This window comes from Phallusia mammillata, chromosome 5 (assembly GCF_965637545.1).
Source record: "Phallusia mammillata chromosome 5, kaPhaMamm4.hap1.1, whole genome shotgun sequence".
In the NCBI taxonomy this organism is placed as follows: Eukaryota; Metazoa; Chordata; class Ascidiacea; order Phlebobranchia; family Ascidiidae; genus Phallusia; species Phallusia mammillata.
Genome location: NC_137256.1, coordinates 1077747 through 1102321, shown reverse-complemented (window position 1 = coordinate 1102321; position 24575 = coordinate 1077747). Strand labels below are relative to the sequence as shown.

The 24575-nt window shown below is 37.3% G+C and overlaps 2 protein-coding genes across 2 annotated transcripts; both read right to left on the bottom strand.

Annotated features, from left to right (window-relative positions):
* Positions 1-640: 640 nt before the first annotated feature.
* On the bottom strand, positions 641-12919 carry LOC145230548 (vacuolar protein sorting-associated protein 41 homolog). Its single transcript, XM_080095991.1, has 24 exons — positions 12689-12919; positions 12273-12374; positions 11391-11474; positions 10804-10944; positions 10219-10404; positions 9823-9987; positions 9375-9429; positions 8860-8973; positions 8324-8476; positions 7848-8014; positions 7012-7122; positions 5841-5966; positions 5157-5284; positions 4631-4739; positions 4099-4176; positions 3701-3751; positions 3356-3471; positions 2969-3045; positions 2765-2905; positions 2246-2367; positions 1866-1980; positions 1451-1498; positions 1289-1386; positions 641-856 (listed from the first exon to the last, which is right to left on the bottom strand). The coding sequence occupies exons 1-24, from the start codon at positions 12716-12718 to the stop codon at positions 815-817; spliced, it is 2559 nt and encodes an 852-aa protein (XP_079952117.1). The 5' UTR covers positions 12719-12919; the 3' UTR covers positions 641-814.
* Positions 12920-13977: 1058 nt separating this feature from the next.
* LOC145229390 (lethal(3)malignant brain tumor-like protein 4) lies at positions 13978-22990 on the bottom strand. The gene is made up of 6 exons (XM_080094720.1): positions 22907-22990; positions 19291-19388; positions 18792-19001; positions 18248-18376; positions 16980-17049; positions 13978-16296 (listed from the first exon to the last, which is right to left on the bottom strand). The coding sequence occupies exons 2-6, from the start codon at positions 19363-19365 to the stop codon at positions 14132-14134; spliced, it is 2649 nt and encodes an 882-aa protein (XP_079950846.1). The 5' UTR covers positions 19366-19388; positions 22907-22990; the 3' UTR covers positions 13978-14131.
* Between the last annotated feature and the right edge of the window lie 1585 nt (positions 22991-24575).

The following is a 24575-nucleotide window of genomic DNA, read 5'->3' as shown; positions in this document are numbered from 1 at the left end:
AATGTTTAACCTGTTGTACTTGTGAAATTTTAACTAAATATTCAAATCATTTAAGACCATTTTGATCCAATCGATGTGAAAAACGCCAGGAATTTCAAAAAGGTCTTTAAAAATTAATTCGATAAACGCAAGATTTTTTTCTCGGCCTTTATTTTCTGAAAACCAACAACACATCTGAAAAATTCGTTCGTAATTCTTGCCAATGACCAGATATTTTTGTAAATTTCACAAACAGCTTGCGAATTTTATCTGATTTAAATTAATGAGTGATAATAACATGTTTACTGACTTTGGCACGTCGCTACCTTGTTGTCTTGCAGCGAACTGTCGCAAACAACGTATCGCAGTTTATTTAAAATAGGGGTTATTTGAACGTTTTTCTTTGTCTCTCAATGACAATTTCACAGTCTAAACTTCAAACACAAAATTTAACCCACAGACCATTAAGCACTTTCTCAAAAATAAGGCAAAAGACGTTTGAAAACTAACAGTGGATTTTATTTACTGAGACGGTTCCATTCGTAAACGTTATTTACTCTGAGCGTTGGAGCGGATAAGATTGTTCGCAGCTCAGTGAAGGTTGTGGACAATATTTGCTTAACGACCACTACACGCATCTCATCGCAAATATGAAACAAAATTGCGACTCTCACAAAACGAGTAATTTATTATTGCACGGAAAGCAAGAAAAAAGTAAATCACAAAGAATCAATGCAAAAAGAAGTACTGAAAATTGCAAAATTGAATGCTCAGTGTTGCTATGTAGGTGACGGCACAATGATTAACGACGTACATGTGACGTAATGTAGTGACATCATCTGTGTCTCACTTTCCCCTTGCATACACTGCACTCGCCCTGGAAATTGTTGTATGTTATTTAGTATATCACTACACACATTATTGTTTATTCATTTTATGCTTGTACTTGAAAAGTTCAGTGTTCAGCATATACCTTTCGCGATCTTTAGAATGTGAAAATAAAGTTTTTATCTGCTGGTGATTGCAAAAGTAATGTACTAAAATGTTTAATACAAAAAGCTTAGTGTCTGTTGGTGCAATGTGAACAGCCTGACCATCCCAAAATTGGTTATTATTTTGTTCGATGGACTTTTGACAGTTTCATAGTTAGTCCCCCAATTGTGCCATTTTTGCGCCGCATGACATTGCGCAGCTCTTCCAGGTTGGTGATTGTTTTAGTGCAATTGTGTCGCTATGTTTTCTTTCACCAAGCGAAATAAACTCAACTCAATTTTAAAACTTTTAATTTTCACAAAACGTGTATTCAAACCTGATTCTGTGATGGCAAACACTCATCGTGGAAATAATGTTGGCAGAGAAAACAAACGACCACAGGAAGATCGAGAGGGTGGCGGGATCCGAAGGCTCCTGGAAAATTTAAACAAAAACTTAGAAAGCAATTTGTCTTGGATAAAGAAGGTTGAGAACTTACCGGTTTTGCAAATAAGATTTCTGCCACATGCATCACAAACACGGTCCTCTGAAAATATTCACAGGAAGTTTGCAAAGAATCAGAATATAAAAAACAAGACACTCAAAAAATTCAATATTGGAAACAATATTGTTGCATACTAAGTGTTAATGGTAAATTGCAAAAACTCAGATCATATAATACAGGACAGGGAAGAATTAAAAAAATTATAATACCAGCAAAAACTCTCATTTTAAGTATTCTCGTTTTAAACAGGTACATTTGCAATAAAAAACTACTGGTGAAGTAAGTTTTTGTAAAAAGTAAAGTTTAAAAATCTTATGTAAGAAAATTGTTTTTGTCAAAATCATGACTTTGTGCCCATTTTATGTTTGTTGGTTTATGCCAGTGGCATTTGTGATAAATTTCCACATACCGTCAATTTTCAAAGGTCTTGTACTGATTTTCAATTGTTTTCTCATTAGTGCAAGAACATCTGAAGATAAAACATGTTTGCATTCGAACCACAGAGCTGTTTGCATTGAATAATCCTGCAATGAAACAAACAAATTGTGAATGAAAGTGACAAGAATATACTGAACAAATTCAAATTAAAGTTAGCTTTGATTTAAAACCAACACTTTAAAGGCAGAGCACTTTCCTTAAGTGTGATTTTTACAACAGATAACAATTTGTAATGGTGGGCATAGGATCTCTAAGCAGTAAAAACCACTCAAACAAATTTCAAGTACTATATTGCTAATAATCAACAAATATTAATTTCACAGTTAAAACTTTCTGCTACAAAATGTTTACTTGTAAGATTTTGACGAGAGCATCCCGTAATCCTGGGATGTTCATTCCTGTTGGGATCTTCTTGATGAGGATTATCGGATCAACATGAGTTCCAATGTTTTCCAGTAAACCACGAATAAACTCTGAAAAAAATGTTTGTCACATCATTTCAACTCCATTTAACACAAGTATTCACACATATGGTAAGGCACTGGGGAGATAAAAAGCCTGCGATGGGATTTAATCCATGCAGGACTCACACTCTAGGCTCAGTGATGAACCCGTTGAAAGTTGAATCACAATATTGTTAATAGGTCAGGTATACTATCAATGTGCGTCCTATGATCGCACTTCGGAGCTGCTCCTAGTTATGACTCTATGTTTATCGTTGCTATTTAACATATAGTTTTCATCAAAAATACATGTTTTGGGTTGGGTAATTAATGAATAAACAAGCATAGAATGAACAATACACTGTTGTGTGCCACAAACTTGAAAATGACTTCCATAAAATCTATATGTCATAAAAATTCAAGTTACCAGGTTTATGGATTGATTTGTCGATAAGTTCATTCCACAGTTGTGTATCGTTTTGCTCTTTACAAAACTCGATTGCGCTCGAAACGTCACTTTCATGTTCGGTGATCAAAGCTAGAGCTCGCGATGCATTTCCCATTCGACCTGTAGTTTGGTGGAAGAAATTTTATTGTTCGGCTGATCACAAGTCACATAACTTTCACTCACCGAGGAGAAATACTTGCTCTTTAACATATTCTCGCTCTTCACAAATTTTTAAGGCTTCTTCCAAGGCAATATAGGTGCTAAACAAAATATATATTGTAAGGTACAAATAAATGTGAGGGTAAAACATTTTCCACTTGGTAACATATTGTTTTTGAGAAAATTTACTTCATGCTACGCATAAGATTTTGTTTGTTAAATTATTCGTATTTTAACACATGACTTCATACAAAATTCAACTCACTGAAGCGTATAGTTTTGTACAAAATGTCAAATATCCAATGGATAAGCAAAGTATTTTAAACAGTATTTAAAATAACAGTACCATATTTATCAAACATGTGCATTCCTATTAGTTATAAGCAACTTTTACACAAGCTTATAACAAACCTTGATTTGAGGAAAGGCAACAATTTTCTGCGGTCAAACTCAGCGTAAAGTCGGATTTGCAAGGAATGGTATTCACCTCCCAGATGTGAATCGCGCAAAAACAAAGCGTGAAGGTACTGCAAACATAATGGAGCATTACATTAAGTTTTGATTGTAACTCTACATTATACAGTAAATAAACTATTTCATGACAAATAATTTATGTGCTTCCCCTATGTTGCTGCTCAAAGTTGGCTTGTCATTTAATTAGGTTGGGCGAGCGACAACAAAAGTGTGTGAAGCCCATTTGGTTTATGTGGTTTGGAATTAAGAAATAAACTTTTGTTTCAATCAACAGTAACTTACTTTGTGCAGATGATTTGGTCGATCTTTCAATTCTGCAACAACCTGGTCGATCTGCAACAAGTCACAAGAGGATTTATATAAAATGTAAGTGGGCTTAATTTTCGTGCAATTACGAAAGGAATTGTAGATTAGAAGAAAACATGTTTTGTTTTACTATTTTACTTATTGAGCATTTGGCCGTATACCTTTTATTTTATCTAAGTTGAGAAAATATTGCCAGAGTGTTGATAATCACATTGATTATGTTTGTTGTGAAAACATATATAAATTTGCATACAACTGTTGGAACAAAATTGTTGGTAAGCACTTAAAAATCAGAACCGAACAGTTGCCTTATGTTGTGTTACAGAACGGCATAACTAGAGTTTGTGGTGTGCTCAATGATATTTGCGACTTACTGGAACATATTCCATGTGATCTAGTAACAAATCCACGGCCTCCTCTTTGTTGAACAACATCAATGGGAGAATGTTTTCCTGGTAATAAAGAAAATATAATGTTCATAATTCCACAGCTAAGATTTAATTGTGGATACACTGTCTTTGTGAGAAACCCAAACCTATTAACTATTTGCAACTTAAGAATTATATAGTTACAAAATTTTAACAAAATTACAATTTTTTTATTTCCTTAAATCACAATATTTTTTGCTACCTGAATGGAAACATCGGTTAAAGCAAAATATTTTGTTTCAGGAGAGCGTTATTTAGTTTGTTTATGTGGTGTTTATGTATGTGGGCAAAACAATACACTTTCCATAAGAGCATTATTTATTTTATATGTTTTGCCTGACAGCAACAGTTTATATATTTTTGTAGGTTTGTATTACCCTCTCGACAACACAACATATGTGAAAAACTGAAATTGTTTTTTGGGGGGTTACTACAAACAAGGTCACCTGACCGATCAACCAAGTACAATCTCACAAACCTGTAATGCTTTGTACAAATTGTGTTTCCTGATCAGCGCAAATGACGCTGGATGTTGTAAGCGGAGATAAATTGACAAAGCCCGGTCAAAACGTTGGTCCGCAATATGCCTGAAGAGACGAAAAAATAAAATTAAAAAACTGGATAAAGTTATGGTTCAAAACACACATTTTTGATTTGTTTGATATCTTGAATAATTTCCCAAAGAATACTACAATATGGAATCTCCTCTATATTTTCATTTTATGTATTTTATATCCTTTTTACTAATTCACTATACACCATTAAAAAGCACCAACTCAAACTTAAAAAGGTTTTGTCCATATCCTTTTGACATAACAGTCAGTGTGTTTGACCTGATTACTCGAACCAATGTCCCAAAAAATCACATAGTTGTACCACTTAACACACAAAGGATAAAACTAACAAGATGTTTATGCTATTTGTCACATAACAAACTTTTGCAAAGTTACATCAGCGTGCTAGTTTTTGAGAAATATCACACAGCAAGTATTAATTTAACCCACAGTTTTGCGAGAGCATCAAGAAGTATTTCGTTCTTTGGATCCCGATCGAGATATTTTAAAACTTTCATCGTCATTGACTGAATGTTGTAAAGGTTGCTTGGCCAATGTCCCAACAGGTTGGCAAAACCCTGGAGAAAAGTAACAATCAAGAAATTAAATGTTTTAAAATATCAGCTTGCAAACTGGTCCAGGAGAAATTTGTTAACTGGTCGCACAAAACCAAAATAATATGTAAGTAACTAGAAACAAACAAGCCCACATATTTGTATAGAACAGTGATTTTCAACAACAGCAATTTTAAGACTGAAACAAGTTGCTGTCAAAACGTCATGTTTCATGTACATATATATTGGCCTGTTAGTTTCTCATTAAAATCTTTCGAACTGTGAATTGGGTACCTAATATGCAGTGGTGGGATTCAAATTTTTTGTTAGCCGGTTCTTTTACAAAAGTAATGTTTTTTTAGCTGGATCTCAAAAATCGGTGTATGAGATAAGATGCAAAAATCTATTGACAGTAACCAGTAATGCTAACCGGTTCGCTGATCTCGTGAGACGGTTCTAAGAACTGGTGCAAATTTCGTGAGACGGTTCTATAGAAGCGGTGCGAACCGGCTGAATCTCACCACTGCTAATATGTAAGTGTAGTTTAAATCTATCATTTCCACCAAATATTATAACTGACCAAATGATCATTTTTGAGAAAATGTCCGAGAACTTTTTCGTAGCAAACTTCCGATAAATGATGATCGCCCAATGGGAGGAAGGGAGCGATTACCGATAACTTGCCCTCCGATGAGAATCTGTCCACCTAAAATTACAACAAAAAAACTTTTTTAGAAGAAATTTGGCATGACCTGTACAAAACTAAGGGTACTCAATTGTAATCGATTATAAGGTTAATTGTAGTCTGTACATCAGTGGTTCTCAAACTGTGGTACGTGTACCACTAGTGCCACTAGTGGTACGCCAGAACTTTCAGGTGGTATGCGAGTAACTTTCTGTAATACCTAATTTAATCTAAATATGCAACTCAACCAACCCAACTGATCAGCCCTGGTTTGGACGAAACTCGTGTTTTGGACATTCTTTTGAAATTGCTAAAAGTGCTAGCCAGTTTAGGAAAATAGGCCTATTTGTTGGTCTATCCATTCAAACACGGGTTATGATAGGTGGTACGCGGTTCGAATAAGATTGAGAAACACTGCTGTACATCAATGTAATTATGTTTTTTATCTGAAGTTTAGGAATAAAAAACATTGGAACAGGAAAAAGTCGTGCCCCTTTATACACTCAGAAGTTTTTTAAATACAACAAAAAACACCTTTTGTTGCCTTTTTGCATAATATCTATTAAATATCAAATACAGTGGTATTTCCTAGGGATGTGCCAAAACTGCAAATGTTCTGTTTGGTCGAGCACCGAGCATCTCATTTTAATGCTCGGTGCTCGGCCGAGCACGCTCGGTGCATTATGACGTCACAAAAAATCCCCTTTCTACGTTTTAGCTCTACAAGGCCTCTTACGTCACCGGCGGTGTATTATTAAGCTGTACATGCCCATTAAGTACGCGTTTTTCCACCATCTAGTGCATTTGAAAAATCATTCGTTTTTGTTCATAGACACCCTTTAGAACACTAGTTACATATGTTAGCAGGGCATGAATATGCAAATTTAACGCTCGGGTAAGTGTGTGCAACTGCTCGGCCGAGCACCGAGCATTAAAAACTGCGATGCTCGGTACCGAGTACTCGGGTTCTGGCTCGGCTCGGCCCATCCCTAGTATTTCTCCATGTCAGAAACAAAACATATTTTTATGTTTTTAACCACCAACACAAAACGATTAATTAACTTACGATATCTTCCCATAACATCATATTGTTGCCGAGAATCTCTTGGCTGTTTTGAGCAGCTTCTCTGAAATCACCGATGTCCAAAAGATGAGTGAGATAAGACTTCCCAACTTCCTGCAAAATAAAAAGGCAAACATAAATGTAAACCTTTTGCCAAAAAAGACTTGGTATAGTATTTTAAAGTAAGTACCTTATTTTAGTATTTTTGTGTGTCATTTAAAACCTAAACTTAAACATGTAAGATGAACAAAAATTCATCAATATTTTGAAGCATCCATGTAAATCCAGCGATTATGACATACTAAAAACTGTTTCATTTATAAATTATAGTATGTCAGCCCTATCAAAGGCATTATACTGAATGAAGGAGGTCTCTCAAGCATTTCCATATGGCAAGACATCAGTTATAATACCTGGCAATATTAGGCTAATCTTGGTATGATGCGTTTAATACAGTGTTTAATAATATTTCATTGTTGCGATGCCCCTGGACAAGTTTTTCTGGACTTGCGACGCACCAGCAAATAAAAGTTAATGAGGAAACTTATTATTAAAGTTGTGTTGATTGATAGAACCACCAAAAGCCACGAAACGGAAATATTCTGCGACGCCCTTGGAAGATTAAAACGGCGCACCAGGGCGCCGCGACGCACAGTTTGAGAACTACTGGTTTAAAGCACCAGGGCGCCGCGACGCACAGTTTGAGAACTACTGGTTTAATAAACCAAGTGTACTATGACAAATTTTAACATTTTTTAATACTTGTTTACAATAAATATATAAAAGTGTTAGTAACAGAGCCCTACTCATTGCGCTGCTGCAAACAACAGAACTTATACCATGTATGTATGCTTTTTCAGTCGCTTGCCAAACTGCTTGACAGCCTCCAGTGCCTCCCGGTGATGGTTTATTTGAAGTAGCCACGTTATTTTGTCATCCTCGTCGCGTTGTTGTGCAATAACGATGTCTTTGGGTGAAACAACGTATAACTCTCCACCCGCAGATGCTGAAATAAAAAACAATGTTCTAAAAAACTCTTAAACAGGTGAAATAAGTCCAAACATTTCGACAAATGCTTATGTAATCACTACAGATATATTGGAATTATATTGCTCTTATCCAAAATCTAGCTATAAATTTATTTTCCAACTATAACTGTGGTACATTTGGTCACCATTAGATCTAACAACAACTATATTAGTAATAACAAAACCCTTCGTTTACCAAAATCACTCCAAAACTGGTTACTTAAATTTCACTCCAGTATTTTGAAATCTTTTCTCAAACAAGGCATGACTATTTTCATATTATTTACCAAGACTATAATCATTGCATCGAAAACTTTGGAAGCCGCGAATGGAAAGAGCATCTCTCGATATTTCAACGTAACCATCTCGATTTTTTCGATCAGGCTCCAAAATACGAAGTTCAGGCCGCTTTGAAACTTCGTCCTGTTGACTTGATTCACCTGAAAACAATTTCACAGACTTTGTTTCAGGAATTTAAACAACTTTAATCTTCCAAGATTTTTTTGCCATTCTAAATTTTAAAATGTGATTGACCAGAATTTCAAAATTTTCAGTATGCAATAAAATGCACTGCATGGGCCACAATATGCAACAAAGAGAATTTGCTTAAAAAGGAGTTACCATTGACTACAAGCATCTGTAGCATAATATACATTTTTGCAATATAGAGTCAGCAACCCTAAACGATGCATGTTAATTTTAAGTGCCAACATTTTGTGTGTTGTTTGTGCCAGTTTGATTTAAATAGTAATCGGAAATCAGACTGCTGTATATATATTTCCAGATTTCATACATACGAGGTAACCAGGAATGGCCTACTTACCTCCGGAAGCAGATTTGTTTAATTCCTCCTTTGCGACGATGAAAGCTAAACTGACAATTTGATCTCCGAGTGGAACGATTCCACAACAAGCAAAGTCCGTCTTTAACAAATGAGCTGGAAAAAATAGTGGTCAAGTCAACTGCTACAGGCTAGTTGGGTTTGATAAAAAAAAATAGTAGAAACTTATTTACAATGTACCAAGCAGTGAATATATTTTGGGTTTCTATTGCAGAAGTTCACGTAGTTTACATCATAGCAAAATTGTGAAAGAGTCAAACAATTAAACATACATACACGGGTGAAAAATACTTTTAAAACCTGTGTTTAGTCTTTTTAAAATATTTAATTTTCCGAGTCAGATTTTACAACGTGTCACATATACTTGTTGTAAATATTTTTGTACCATATGATATATTAAGAAAAACTTTTCACAACGCCTACCTAACAGTGGGCAAAAGCAAAGAAAAAGCCCAGAAAAACACAAACAGAAACTATCATTTCCCAAATACACTCACTTATAACACAGTGTCTTGAACCTTCCCGATCTCGAGCAGGTCGAAATTCGCAAACCTAAAAAATACCAATGTGCATTTTATCACTAGCAGCATACACACTCCTTCATAACTGCAGAATGCTTGAACTACAGTCTTCAAGCTGATGGTAATTGCACGTGAAAACATTACTTTACTTTCGCTAATAATTAAGCAAACCAAATTTGTTACTCTATTACTGAAAAGCTACTCAATACAGCACTGATTAGGAATGACTAATGCTATTTCATAGACAAAAATGTAAATGTGCAAATGTAAACAAGATTTGGGTGATGTTAGGTTTTCATCAAATTTCCAATAGTATCAGCGTATGGTTTGTTGGGCTCATTTGGTGATAGTTAAATGCGACTTAGGTTAGAAACTATGGAAACACAACATAGACTAAAATAAACTTACAACCGGTTACAACTACCTTAATATCATTAAACCATCCGACCAGCAATGTGTTGTCATCCTTCCATGTTATATGAGCAGGATAAATCTCCGGTCGTACAAGGTTCGTTGATGAACTGGCTTCGTTTGATCGTGGGATGTGTGTAATACGACGATTCTGTTTCGTGTCGTACACTTTAACACCCTGAAATAAAATGTAAAAAATTTGAAATGTTTAAAATAGAAAAAAGATGACATTGCTATGTAATTTATTTTTCAGCTCAGTCATTCTGCTACTTTCACCTTAAACAAAACAAAAACTTTTATCTTCTATGAAAAGATGACAATTTTAAGCAAATATTTTTAATGGAAGACAAGCCAGAGACTTTACCACTTTTTGGGTTATTCTATCTTATTCCACTATTCTGCTACAAACCTTGTCGTTTGCCCATGCTATCAGAGTTGACCTCCACTTAATATTCCTTACAAGACCCTCTCCACTGTGTAATTGAGTTTGCTGGGATCGTCTCAGCCAGGATCGTTCACTTAATATCAAACGATCGGTTCCAATCACTATTTTCTTTGATGAGCCTTTGGTGTATCCGGGCTCCAATGCAACTGCCTGCAAAGATGAAATAAGTAAAAGTCTGTTTAATTTTTGCTAATTTTTTGTCACCGAGCGATTTTGGAGGTAGACGCTTGCGTACATGTTTTACAAACTTTTAGCATTTTTTCCACAAATTAATTGTATTTTCTAAACCCCTATAATGCCAAATATTGATGCTTAAATTTTGTTACATGATGCTAAACTGAAAAATTTACCCAGTCATGACTTTTCACAACAGATAAATATTTAAAACTCTTTCTTTTATGTTGCTCACAGAGTGCAATTGCTTACCAAATATACTTTGACATGAAAAAAAAATGGAGCAAACTGTACCAATTACTTATTTGTGGTTATAACCCAAGTACTGTTTTGGCCATGTCTTTATAACAACTGCAAGAGTACAATCATTTTTACCTTCACTGGTTGGTCGAGGGTAAGAAGTTGATTGTGTGCATCCGATAAAAGTCCTGACACGGAAACGATGCCGTCATCCGAACAACTTGCGACATGCTCTCCAGGTTCATCCAAAGCTATGCCGGTCACCGTGGTGCTGTGCTGAAATACAGGAAACTGTTAAACACAATTAGAGTAACAACTGACGATAGTTTTCAAAGTAATCATGGTGATGACACACATGTTGCTACTACCAGCAGAAAAAATAAATATTATTCAAATATTGTAAGGAGTTCACCACATCCAATGCATATTAAGTTGCACTTATGTAATTATTATTCCATAGTATCCACTCATTGGAGGTGACTGGGAACATACAAACATGCGAAAAAAGTTTTGGGGCTAGCACGGTAGCCACTGGGACTATTAAGTTAAACAAAAATGGTAGCACATCTACATGACTGTTCTGCCAGCTTCTGAAGTTGTGTTCAAGCACAAGCTTATTAAACATTTAATGGTAAAAAGTTCTGGGTGTGATCAGCGTAATAATGAACAAATACAAAACACAATATTCCACCACTATCACATATTCAACACAGCATACTTACAGATGTGAACTGTTTGTTTGTTATGTTGTTGCCTTGGTGATCAAGAATATGAACGGTTCCCCAATGTGTTCCAAGTGCAACAAACTACAACAAATATAGTTTTCAAATATAAGTCTAACATATTTGATTTGCGTACACCAGGGGTGCGTAAACTTTGCCTTAAGATTGACTTTGAAGTATTCAAGCTTTTGATATATTGCAGTGTTTGGCATAACCTAATAAGAGTTTAAAGGGGCAAATAACGGCCCATACAGATGTTAAAAGTGACATGCTTTGTTTTTCAAATGTTTCGGCAAATGCTCTTGCCATATAAAGCATGTCACTTTTCATGTCTATATGGTCGTGATGGGATGATACCAGGTTTTGAAGCGAGTAACGATACCGAGTACGAGTACCACATGTATGTACCTTCGATGCCAAGTATGATTACCGAGTACTTAAGTGTAGTGTTGTACTTAGTTGATTCATTGTCTAATTTATCTGCCATGGTCGGAGGGCACACACACATGCAGAAAAATGTAATCACCACATGATAGTGAAAAAAATATACGTAACTGGCGGAACTTTTTCCCGATTTTGTGCTGTCCGAAGCAAATATTGGCCAAAAGTTGCCTGTATTTTTATGGTGTAAATCGGCCTTCAGTACTCGCACGTTGGTATCGAAAACTTAGGTATAATATTTCGATACCGAGTATGAGTATCGATACCATTGAAATCGTTTGATACCGAGTACCGGGTATTCGTCCCTTCACTACTATATGGGTCGTTATTTTTACCATAAAACTTTTGAACAGATCCGTATTTAGTGTTCTAATAAAATTAAAACATGGAAAGAGTAATGTTTAATTTGGTCAAGTTATGGAAATGGGATAAGTGAGCAACCTTTTCATGTAGTGCAATGCATGAAGCAGCGTCTTTTCTTAAAATCTCAAGAAGGTCATTTCCCATGCGATCGTATTTCAACTGTGGTTCCTCCCAATCATCCTGGAAATATACATTTTACAAAAAGTAATGAACTAAAATATGTTGCAACTAATTTTCTTAAACTATAGTTAATTTATGTGCAACTTTAAAGATATTGTAAAGATTTTAACAAAAAAATTCTTCTGTTTCAGATTTTTTGTAAGCATCATTGTTTTATTAAAACGTAATGAATTTAATTTGCCCAAAACTGTTCAAGAGTCAAGACTTTTTATTTGTTGATTTAAAAGGGTTTAACGTTAAGTAATTTCTGTTCAAAATATGGCAGATTGTCTTTTTGTTCCTACAAAAATTGAAACCTCAGTAGATAACCTTACCTCCGATTCTTCACTACTGCAAGACGACATTTTGTTTTCTTTAAAAAAAACTGATTTATTTTACAGATTTTAACTTGAGCGTGGATTTGAAAATTAACCAACTGTGAAGTTGTCAACAAATTGTCGGCGGATGAGTGAACAGTAGTTGTCGGTCAATTTGTATTCTTGAAATATTACTTCCCAAACTACAAACTTTTTTTAACTTGCACATTATAAAAGATACAAATACCGATTCTATTTCACACAAATTTTAATTAAATTATTGATACTTTTATTGTTTATCTTTTCAGTATCTTTGCACTGATTAACAAATTTTGAAGTCAGTATAATCTATCAAAGCGTTTCTAAAAACAAACCAAACTACGCAGCCGGTCATTTTTTGGATCAAAGTAATCCAAAAAACTTCTCGATTTCTGGTCTGAATTATTGCTACGGCTTGTCTAAAGCGTCCGCGTTGACCAATAAAGATTTCAACCACACGTTGGATTATAGCAGTGGTTCCCAAACTTTTTCCAATTTTTTTTTTAAACGGTCCCTTTGCCATTATTTCGAGGGCTCGCGGTCCTCAAGCCTGAATGTGTATTTCATAAAAACGAAAGTTGATTGCAGGATTTTAGCTAGTTATGCAAAATTGCGCATAACAATCATCCAAAGACAGCACGTAACATCACAAACAGGACAAAAACATTACGATTGTGCGCGAACAATTGTATTTTTGTTAGTTGTCATTTAATAAAGGTCATTGTTTAGCAATGGAGACAGTCGATTCTCAATTCTACTTTGATTTAAACTTACTTAATGGCACAAACTGACGCCAAATAAGATTATAGAATTACTTCAACTGCTTCGCGGTCCCCCAAAAATTGCCTCACGGACCCCTAAAGGACCGCGGACCCCAGTTTGGGAACCGCTGGATTATAGCAAGCCAATATAGTGCCAGATGACCGACCTTACATCAAGAGGGTGGGATTCGAACCCTTAAACCAAGACCTTTCTAACGTGGCGCGACAACCATAGGCCACACAGACAGAGTATGTGTAGCCTAATTAACTTTAAGTTAATTCACATACACCACATGATCCTGTATATATTGCACATGTCAGTTTATATCGGATGTAGACAGGTTCAACCTATGCAACCAGGGTTGAACAATCTGATTCAAGGCCGTGCTCTTCCATATGATCCTGTCTACGGGCCATTATTCTGCTGAATATTGCATTTCCTAGTAGTGGTCAGTTATTTTTTTAAACCATACATTAAAACCTGCGATTTCTAACTTTTGAAGCCAATTCTTTTTCCCTTTTGAATTCAAACGAATAAAGCGAAAAGCACTTCTACAGTTCACAGAAAACGAAACGAATTGAAGAAAAGTCAATGAAGCACATTAGTGGAACACAATAAACACAAAAAGCTTAAAAGCAAACTCCAAACAAAACATCAGAGTCAGTTTCGCAATTTATCCGCCACTTTAAACATTAGAATCGCGTTGTAAATTTTCACACTTGGTCCAAGCTTGAGTTTCAGCACAGAAGAGATGTCGGTTTGTGTCAACATTAGCAAAGCCTCTCCATCTATCTCCTGTGACACGAATATATCCCCGTAGTTCGATTTGCCAGTCAGTTTTTTAACAAACTCTGAAACTTCGGAGGTGCTCCAATTGGTAACTTGACTTGCTTTCGTTCCGTCTACACCAGGCAACAATCTAACATGCTGATGCCAGTAGTTGGGCGTCTCATCGTTTTTGCTTTGGTTTATAGACAGACCTGACCTATACAACGGTGCCTCAGAGTAGCTGGTCATCCTGGCGGGACGGAGACGATATTTCTGCGGGATTTTGCGACTCTGTTTCCCGTCACTTCGCTCGCTTTCTCCCTTGATGTACGTCGCTTCCTTTGATATACGTCGCTCCGGTAATTTAGAATTAATTCTCGGTCTTCCTCGTTTTCGCTTCGGAAAAGCAAAACCTTTATTGGTTTTCCTGTCAGCCTGGAATTCGGTTCGAGGCTCCGGTTCCTCGCTCCGGTTCTCAGCCGTGAAATTTAATCTATCGGGTAACGGATCTCGACCCAGGTTCTGTGGAGAGTAGGGACATCCGAACTCGCTGTGATGAGAAACATATTTATCCTGTCTCACGTGACCTATTCCGTTGCACCCCGGAATTGGACACCCAGTCTGCTCCGAGTTTAGGACGAGCTGTTCCGGTCGAAGCGGAGGCTGCAGAGGATGATTCGTGCGGCTTGCCCATCCCGGGGGATGAAGATCAGAAGAATCAGCATCCAGCCAGTCATCATACATGTCGCTCCAACCATCAAAGTGGATCTTCACTCTGTAGTCGTCCACCTCTGCAACAGTGGCCACTCGAAGCAGCACAGGGTTCCGCTGATCGACAACCTCTACTCTCATACCCGGGGAAAACCCGTGGGGATTACACACAAAGGCATCGGACTCGGCAGCTTTGTGGTCGCGCAGATAAGTCTTCCAGTCGAAAACCTCGCCCTCTGCGAACCCTAATGGCGGGGAGAGCTCCTTCTCGTTTTCCTTGCACCATCCGATCGGCCTCACATAATTCGATGTCGAAATCGCCCAGTAATCATAATCCGAGTCCCATCCGTCGAAATGGATCAATATATAATCGCCTATGATGTCAATCACCGTGGCAACGCAAGTCAACGTCGGGTGCTTGCGGTCCACTGCCTCCAGTTTGTCGTTTACCTCAAACTTTGTCTTGTTTTTTATTTCAGTCGCGACAAAGTTGTCGCCGGGGGCCGGATGCAATCCCATCTCGTCCGTGTACGCCCTCCAGCGGAACCCTTGTGCATCGTATCCACACGGTGGCGCTAGTGTGCGGCCTGTCCGCTCGCAGAAGCCGCAGGGAAATATGAAGGGAGAGTCGGCGTTGACCCAAAAGTTAAAGCAGCTGGGGTACCCTTCAAAGTGCAAGCGGAGTCGATGTCCACACATTGACACCACCGACACGAGGCAGATCATGGACTGATGATTCGGATCCACTGCTTCGAGTAGCTGACCGACCCTGAACCGGTTCTCCGATTCCGGGTAGGGACCTCGATTGTGTAGGATCCGAAACACGCTACCCGGAGCGCCCTGAGCCTTCTCCCTCTCCAGGTGTTCGTTCCACATAAATCGACGTCGGTTCGCGTCTTTCCGCGCAACCTGTGACATCACACCCGTCGCCATGCCTACGTGACGTCGTTTCGGTTGACCTCCACCGCTGTTTGCCACGTCATCGCTGATGATCGAAGCTTTGCGTCGCTTCTCGTTGCTTCCTCCAGTGGACGGGAGCCGGATCTTGATTTTAAGATCTCCCGAATCTTTTTGACGTCCCGATTCCGCAGGGAATTCCCCTTCGTATGACGTCAACCGCTTACGTTCGGGTACTTTCCCGGGTTTTATGACGTGGTGGTTTTTCAGATGTCGTTTGTGACGCCCGGCGTTCTTCGCGATGCATTGTTTGCTGCAGAACCGTCCGCAGAATGTTCTAGAATCACCGACGCGGCCGCAAAACAGACAAGTGCTGTCGTATTTCGGTGCGCCAGTGAACGAGCGTTGGATTTCACCGTAAAACGAATCCAACATCTCATCAGATTCTCCTGCAACAACAAAATTATTTGAAACTTTCTTTTTGTTCAGTGTTATAAGAATAAGTGTGTTGGGTAGATGACATTACCTGACGCCCCGTAGGACGTCGTCGTATATGTCTCGTTTATATTTGCCGTTTGAACAAATTAGAAAGTTTATGAACTATGCCTGGCACCAACACTATATTCCTTTTGAGAGATTGTATTCTGTTTTAGATGCTTGAGACAAGTTTGATATTTATTTGTCGAAACCAAAACCAGCTGGGAAAGTGCAGTACTCGTATATTTATCTTTCAGAAACATTTACTTGGAAAGCAAGCGATATTTGTCCGAGAAACTTAAATCAAAGTTGCAAGTCGGACCGGGCTTTTCGGGCTTAGGTTTCATCAAAAAAACGGGCTTGATTCGGTCCTGACTTTACACTCTGTGTCAGGATTTAAAAACAAAAAAATAACTAACTAAACAGCCAGTTGCTGGGCCTGACTTAATTGTCAAACAGCCCTAAAACGCTTTCTTTAAAACCAATTGTCTATTGTGTTTGTTGTCTTGTCTTTCCTGGGGCTTTAATATACAGGCATGTCAATCAAACTTTCGGGCTTAAACGGGCTTCTCAAAAACGATTCGGGTTTGGACTCCAATTTCAGGCCAGTTTACAACTCTGACTCAAATACAATTGCTCGACAATTTCTACTTACCAATCTCCATTTCATCTTCCTGTTTTACTTCAGTCAGTCCCAGTTTTCCTCCATTGACGTCACTATCAACCTGTATGACGTAAACAATCGAGGTTACCTTATTTGGTAAAATTTTTGTGTCAGAAACGAAAGGTTAAACACGCCTTTAGCCCAGCGCTTCTCAAACTATTTTCTGTACCACTACCCCAGCAACTTGAGGGTTTCAAATTACCCAGGAACACTTGAAAGGTTTTGAATCATGAACATAACTGCCATAGAACTTGTGTATAAAGAATACATCATCCAGACGTTTCAACAATCCCTGTTTTCATCATCAGTGCAGGTTGTGGATGTATTCTATATACACCAGTACTTTGGCAGTAATGATATGATCAAAAATACCCGTTTATAGACAAAATAACAAAAAAATATGTTTTTTTAATTGCTTATTTTTATCGAATATAAGACCACATTTTTCTTGTCCTTTATTCTCTTCGAACTTACAGACATATTCAAGCGCCCCCTTTATTGTTGGAAAGCCCCCAACAGGGCTGTTTCATTCACATAATTTATAATGTAACACGACATTTCGTGAAAAAAAATTAATTTACGTCAGATCAAGTTGGCACACGAACTGCCTGTTACGTCATCAAGGATCGGAGTTCCTATTGCCAAATAACGAAACAAGCTTATTTAAGTGAATTAGAACAAACATCTATTCGTACGAGATATTAGATAATTAATGAGGTAAATAGGCCGCAACAGGGCCATTCATATTCAAGTCGGACCAGGCTTTTCGAGTCGCGTTCGGGTTTCGGGCTTAGGTTTCTCCCCCTAAAAACAGCCCTAAAACGCCTTGTTCAGTGTTTTAGGACTTCATGACGAAATACGAGTGTGCATGACAACGTTTCAAAGCTCATATGTTTGCTATGATATTAAAAAGTATCTTTACACACCACAATAAAGTTGAAATTAACATTCCTAGAACAACTTTTGTGTGTTTATGTTTATCTGCAAGGTGTGCCGCGGAGGCAAATTTGAGTTCTTTAGTGCGCCGCATGCTTAAAAAGTTTGAGAACTACTGGTCTACTGTGTTTGTTATCTTGGTCTCTCCCGAGGCTTCAATGTATAGGCCTGTCAATCAAACTTTCGGGTCTAAACGGGATCTCAAACACGATTCGGGTTTGGGCTCCATTTTCAGGCCCGTTTACAACTCTGATTTCAGCACACAGAGGGTATCCTTAAAATCGCCGCAAGCAATTCCACAAACTTCCCTCTCATCCACTTACCGTTCTCTCATCTTCTTGAAGACTATCGTTGCTGACGTCATCGCGTGTGACGTCATGGGCCGGTGATTCGTCACTCTCCGACAGTTTTTCTGTGATCATTTCCAACTCGCCGTCTTCGGTCATGCGGAACTGAAAACAATTGACATCAACATTATGACGTCAAAAACCAGTGGTTCTTAACCTTTTTCATCACGGCCGAACCTCTATGACATTCTTATTTTTTTTCGCTTTTGACCATTCGCTTTTGCTGCCAACAAAGATTTGTTGTTTTGCTGCTTAAGAACAATGCGCATAGTGTTCTTTGTTACGTCAAATATAACCTACTTACAACCTTCCAATGTTTTGCAATTTAGCAATAAAGAATGCTATTTTTAGCCACTATATACCCCTATAGTTTGATTAAAACGTTTGCCGAGTATTTGTGCTTCAAAAACTTTCGTCGAAGCCCTGAAACTGAGTTACCGAACCCCTGGGGTTCGATCGAACCCAGGTTAAGAACCACTGTGCCATAAACTAAATCGTTACGCACGAAAGGGGGAATTACCTTGAGATCTGACCCGGGTAAAACCCCAACCCCGTCCGTCCATTCCAACCCCTCCATTGCCCCGCCGGGTTCCTTTATCGCCTCGGTGACGACATCATCCTTTGTGACGTCATCAGATAGCTTTGTGACGTCATCAGTTGGCTTTGTGACGTCATTAGTAGTAATTGTGGGGGAAGGAGCTTGTGGACGTTCGCTTGGGGCGGCTGGTGGCTGTAGTAAATAATTCATGGTTGATGCTTTTGTCCAAATTTTATGTTCGACAAGAAATCAAACAAGTTGTGTTGAAATTTTAAAATTGAAACGGAAAGTTTTGAATATTAACTGAACAATTCATAAAAACGGACAAGACGACGCAAAACTATTTGTTGCATTCACTTTATTTTCGTTTTGGAACATTGATATCGCGATCGAACAATGACTCACAAAGGTCTTTGCTTACGTCACAAAGATCGTTGATCGATCGCGATTTTAGGATTCCCTGCAATAACAGAATACTTACAGCATCTACGAGTTTCGTTACGTCGTCAACTTTTAATTTTTCCGTCGCCTCAATCGTTGAATTGTCGGCTGACATATTTAACTTTTACAGCAATATTTCTGCAAAACAAATACATCATTTAGGTACTCAAGACGCGATTTAAATAGTAGCTTTAATAAAAACCAAATTGCCAGCGATGTAGAATAAAGCGTATTCATTTTGTTTAACATATCGCTGGCAAAGTTTTATTCTACATCGCTGGCAATTTGGTTTTTATTAAAATACATCAGGTTTTGAAACATTAGGGTACGATGTCGATATAAGAGCAGCTCTGCAGTAAAGCTGGTTCCGACCGAGTTTAATGCACTCAACCGCACTTTTTTCTTACATCGGTTAAAATGATTTCAACATTGTCTCTACATTTAAAATACGAATTCGAGAAAGTTACGTAACAAAAACTTTTAACGTAGTCACAACAAAAAACGATTGTAAAACATATTTTCGGCTAACTGTACTAAACTATAGCTTGAAATTATCCTAATCAACCGTTCTGATTAACGTAAAAATACACAGTATACATATACCAGTATCTAAAAAGAGACTTCAAAAAATCTGCATTATAAAAAGAACTTGCTTTAAAAACAACATTTTTCAAGAACCCAAATGCTTCGAAAGCCAAGAAAAAACTCGCAACACTTGCTTTTCTAGACAAGTTTGGGTCAAAAATCGTGATTATTTTTATCCTTATCGAAACTCGCAAGTGTAAGAAAAACCACAATCGAAAAAACACACACCCTATTTGCATTTACATTCATACGTAACAATCCCGAATAAATTGTGACGTAGACAAGCAAAATTTCCGGCTTTGGGCAATAAGCTGCGATGAGATGAGCTTATATGTACGGAGCCGTTTAAAGTAATATTACGTTACGATCATGCAGTGGGATTAGCGGTTTAATAAATGAGTCAAATGACGGTCTCAATTGCAGGCTTTGCTTCACACTGACTCATTCAGTGTTAATTTGACATTTTAGTTGCAATTCTTCAGTATGAGTGTATTCAGGCATACATGTTCTCAACTTCGGAGCGCAGAACCATGAATTGCGGTTGAAAGTTTCACGAAACTAACGGGGTAACCACTAAGGCTATCATGCCTGTATCTACCATCTGTAAAAGTTATATCAAAATCAACAGAACAGTTTATGTCAAAAGAGGTAAACTAACTGCGGAAATACAAAAACAACAACAACTATTAAAGCAAAAACGTGTCAATTTAGAAAAAGGAACTAATTATTATTTATTAATTGCTATTTGGGTAAATGTGCTGCATTGGCGCCTAAATCTGGTTGCCCAACGAGCTTCGTGCAGCTAAATATCTCAGATTTTACGAGTTTTGCGCAACAGACGAGTCGAATACTTGAAGCCACTTAGAACTTCGCCTTGACATTAACAGACAAGCGGTTGAAACATTCTGACGCCCAACTTGTAAAATTCCAGTAAATTGTTCCGAAAAAACCACGAAGGTGAAATCACCCGAAAAACCGCAATCTTTTTTAAGATTGAAGGAATCTATGTTTAGCAGCTTGCGCGATCAGTCTTTGCAACTTTATCTATTCTATACCAGCGATAAATTTCCTAAAACTAATAAAAGTTCGATTGACTGCGCGAAGCTCGCTCACGAACACGCTTTAAACATCCAAGCATGATAAAGTCAGTTTTACATAATTTCCCCGAAAGCTCAAATTCAACATTGCGTTTATGTTCAAGATAGAAAACCTCTTCAAATAAGCTTTCGGTCACAAATCTAACATTCTGTTTGAACTGACTGCGCTGTGACATCAGTTAATTATTAACACGGAAACAACAAAGCGTTCTTCGTCGTACAAAGGGGGTTAGGGGTGCAAATGTACCCCCCGTTTGTTTTATTAACCTTTACTTCTCCCCGCTAAAGCTACAAGTGGATAGTTTCGGCTTGGGGGTGCACAAAGACCCCCCAGTTGCCTCCCGAATATATACTACGGTTTTAAAAAATGGGCACTGCAAACACCCACAATGCCCAAAACATTTACTTTCGGTCTTTTGCATTTAACGAGTATTATCTGCTTTTATAAAATCAAGTTTCAACAAAATTACTCTGTTTTTGAAAGAAAATTTGCAAAGCCGATCACCAAAGTGATTTTTTATTCAAACAAAAGTTGCCGTTACATCTTTCTTGCGATAAAAATGCTCTATCAGGGCTTTGTCTTTGTAGCTAGAATCCATGAATCGAAACTAGAAGAAGGTTTACTTGTTTCCTTAAAACGCAAGCATAGTTTAAACTGACACTCTACCAAAGCCTGTAGACCAGCTTCTGCAGTCGTTCGTTCTTGCGACGCAAACGGGCATTGTGAGGTGACAATGAAACAGCCGCATTCAGTGGGGCGCAAGAATAAGTGAGGAAGTTGATCACGTGGTTTCAGTCTGTTCGTTTCGCGCGCCTACAGCCGAATATGGCGCCTAGCACAGCGTGGAGAAAAAAACAGGCACGAGAAACGACCAAAAAAAGTTCTAAAACATTAATAATCAAAAAAGTAAGAAAAACCAACAAATCTATTTTTAACAATGCTCACATTCCTAAATGTTTTAGTCATTGTAACGTCACAATTTACAACGGTTGTCACATTAAAAAAGTTTAATATGTTCAAAAACCTACAAAATGCTTAAAACAATAAAAAATTCAAGCAACTAAAAACAAATTATGCGAACATTCAAAAGCAAATTATTAGCTTTAATAAAAACTTTAACCTGCAAAACTAGTTATATTATACTAAAGACTTTTGAAAAGTTAGTTTAGTAAAAATTTAAATTTCTAAACTAAAAAAACTCTGGAAAGTTTTGAACAAAAGTCAAAAACAAAATGCCTTTCCTTTCCCTCTTTATTCAACATCTAAAAAACTGAACAAAAAAGAAAATTAGTGAATTCGCTATTTGAGCTTTTGCAAACAGAACCCCTATATCAGATTACACAAACAGAACGCACACACGCAAAAACACACACGCAAAAACACACACACAAAAACACACACACACAATACGAGCAGAGTCGGTTTTACACAAATCAGCAACTAGGAGCAGAAGGGCAAAACTCGGCACACACACTGCGCACGCGGCACGTTTCCGTTCAAAAGCTAGTGTGTGTGCATGCACGGCGCGCAATGTCAGGCCCAGATCCCTCCAAACCGATTCTGTTTTATTATTTCGTTACATTATTTTTATCTGTTTGCTTAAACCGGCAACGAATTTACAAAAGAAAAGCGCACGAAGTATTTTTTGTTTAAATTTTCATCTTAAAAACAACCTGCTTAATAAAAAGGCAAAGTTTTTTTGAAAAAACAAAACAACATTTACCTAAAAGCAACAATAAATTTGAAACTGAAGTAAAAATTGTACCATTTAAAAGAAAAACTATTAACACATTAATTCTACTTTAGATTTGTACCTTTAAAAACAGCTTTAATAGAAAAATTCTTTTCTTTTTCAAGCATTTATCAAACCTTATAATTTCGAAGCGCTTTTCAAAAAACTGACAACGTTATTTAAACAATCTTCTTGCAAATTGACTTGACCATTGTAAGCAATGGAAAACAACGTCACTCACCTTATTTGTGACGTTACAAGTTGCCGTTGTGATGTGATAGAGACCGTACAAGCATCGGTTGAGTACACACAAGTTAAATTGAGTGGTGACATTATGTTCACGGCGCAACTGCTCACCGGCGAGGAAACGAGATAATAAAAGAAAGAAAGCGAGGAGCTGGTGGGCGGCGGGAGTGGGAAAAGGAAAAAGGCAAACTCGTCAATTGTGGAGGCAGGCGGACGGCAAGCTTTTGTGCGGTGGGTTTTTTGAATTTAATACTTGTTTTTCGAATAACTTTCAGGTTGGTAAAACCTGCAATGAACCGTAAAGTGCATTTAAACCCAAGTTTATTTCCAAAAATCCCTGTTATTTGGTTTCGTCGAATAATCGTACAAGTTTTAAGATTTAGAACTTGTTTTGTTCGAAAATATCACCGCTGATTTCATCGCTTTAAAGCAAAATTTTGTTTTTAGTAATAACAAAAAGAATTAAACAATTTTTCTATTTCTTTTCTTCCTAAATTTGACAACTTTTGTTACTTGAAACTCTTTTTTATCGATTTTACTTTGTTTTCACAAACTGAAAATAAACTTACGCTGTTTTCCATTTCTGCAACAAATTTGCTTTACAATAAGGTAACAAACGTTTCGTTCTAAACTAATTTGTTCGTCACAGTAACGCCTTTATGACGTCACAAAGAGAAACTTCTTAAACTCCGTCACTGAGGCCTTTGTGTGCGGTCACGGTCCGTTGAACTCGAGGAATGAATCCAATTTAGAACAGTTCCTCGTCAACTATTGGAAATGCAAAAACACACCAGAGTTTGTGAAAATAACAAATAAATGATGGTTTTAGTATAGTTGCTGCCTTAAACACAAATTACATGACGCAGTGGCTTTGGGAATGATGTGTTCTGAAACGGTTTTGATCAGTTTTATTTATTTTTAAAGCTTTTTGTTGCCAAATTTCGTAAAATTTTTAGTTTACGAAAAATATAATTTGTTGTTTAAAGTTCAGTTTAATTTAAAACAAACAAATTTTTTGTCGAATTTTTCGGTCAAAAGCAATTGATTTTTCTATGTTATTTTAATTGTTTCACCAAACAGATAAAAACAAAGCAACCGAAATTGGAGCCTTGATTAAAGTTGTAATAAAAAATAACATATATGTTTTTAGACGAGATCAAAACGCCATTTTTCTTGTCCTGTTTACCCACATGACTTTGCACATTTGAGTTCTGCTGCAAAATCGAGAAGCATTTGTTTCGAACATTTATGATTATTTGTTTAACGTAAAGATTAAAACGTTTTCAAAGTTGTCAACCGGATTTTACAATGTTGAATAAAGTTTTAATAGATACAATCAACAGCTGCATGAAATTTGTCAGGAAGCCCGACCGCTTGGAAGTTATGCATGTGTCAAGCACGTGCGATGTATTCCTTTCCTCGATAACTACGACCTTGAATGACCTCCAGCGCATGCGCAGTGCGCACTCTCTGCCACGTCAGCAGCATTTGCTTGAAAACGATTGACGATCGATTTTTGCGTGAAGCTTAAACGCAAACAACCCGGGGTTTTTACAAGTTGCTGATGAAATATGGGGCAACTCATAAAGTGCTTTGTGCCAAATTAAACATCGACATACCAATACATGAAATGAAAGAACTGGTCACAAAATAAAATGCCAAAC

Bases quoted from the DNA above. Each gene is read 5' to 3' on its own strand.
- LOC145229390 (XM_080094720.1), bottom strand. From the start codon at position 19,365: ATGTCAGCCGACAATTCAACGATTGAGGCGACGGAAAAATTAAAAGTT. The intron at 19,002-19,290 runs GTAAGTATTCTG...TATTTACTACAG, and splicing joins TAACGAAACTCGTAGATGCT to CCACCAGCCGCCCCAAGCGA. The intron at 16,297-16,979 runs GTAAGTAGAAAT...TTGTTGTTGCAG, and splicing joins GGAAGATGAAATGGAGATTG to GAGAATCTGATGAGATGTTG.
- LOC145230548 (XM_080095991.1), bottom strand. From the start codon at position 12,718: ATGTCGTCTTGCAGTAGTGAAGAATCGGAG. The intron at 2,906-2,968 runs GTGAGTGAAAGT...ACCAAACTACAG, and splicing joins AGAGCAAGTATTTCTCCTCG to GTCGAATGGGAAATGCATCG. The intron at 1,981-2,245 runs GTAAACATTTTG...GTTTCATTGCAG, and splicing joins CTCTCGTCAAAATCTTACAA to GATTATTCAATGCAAACAGC.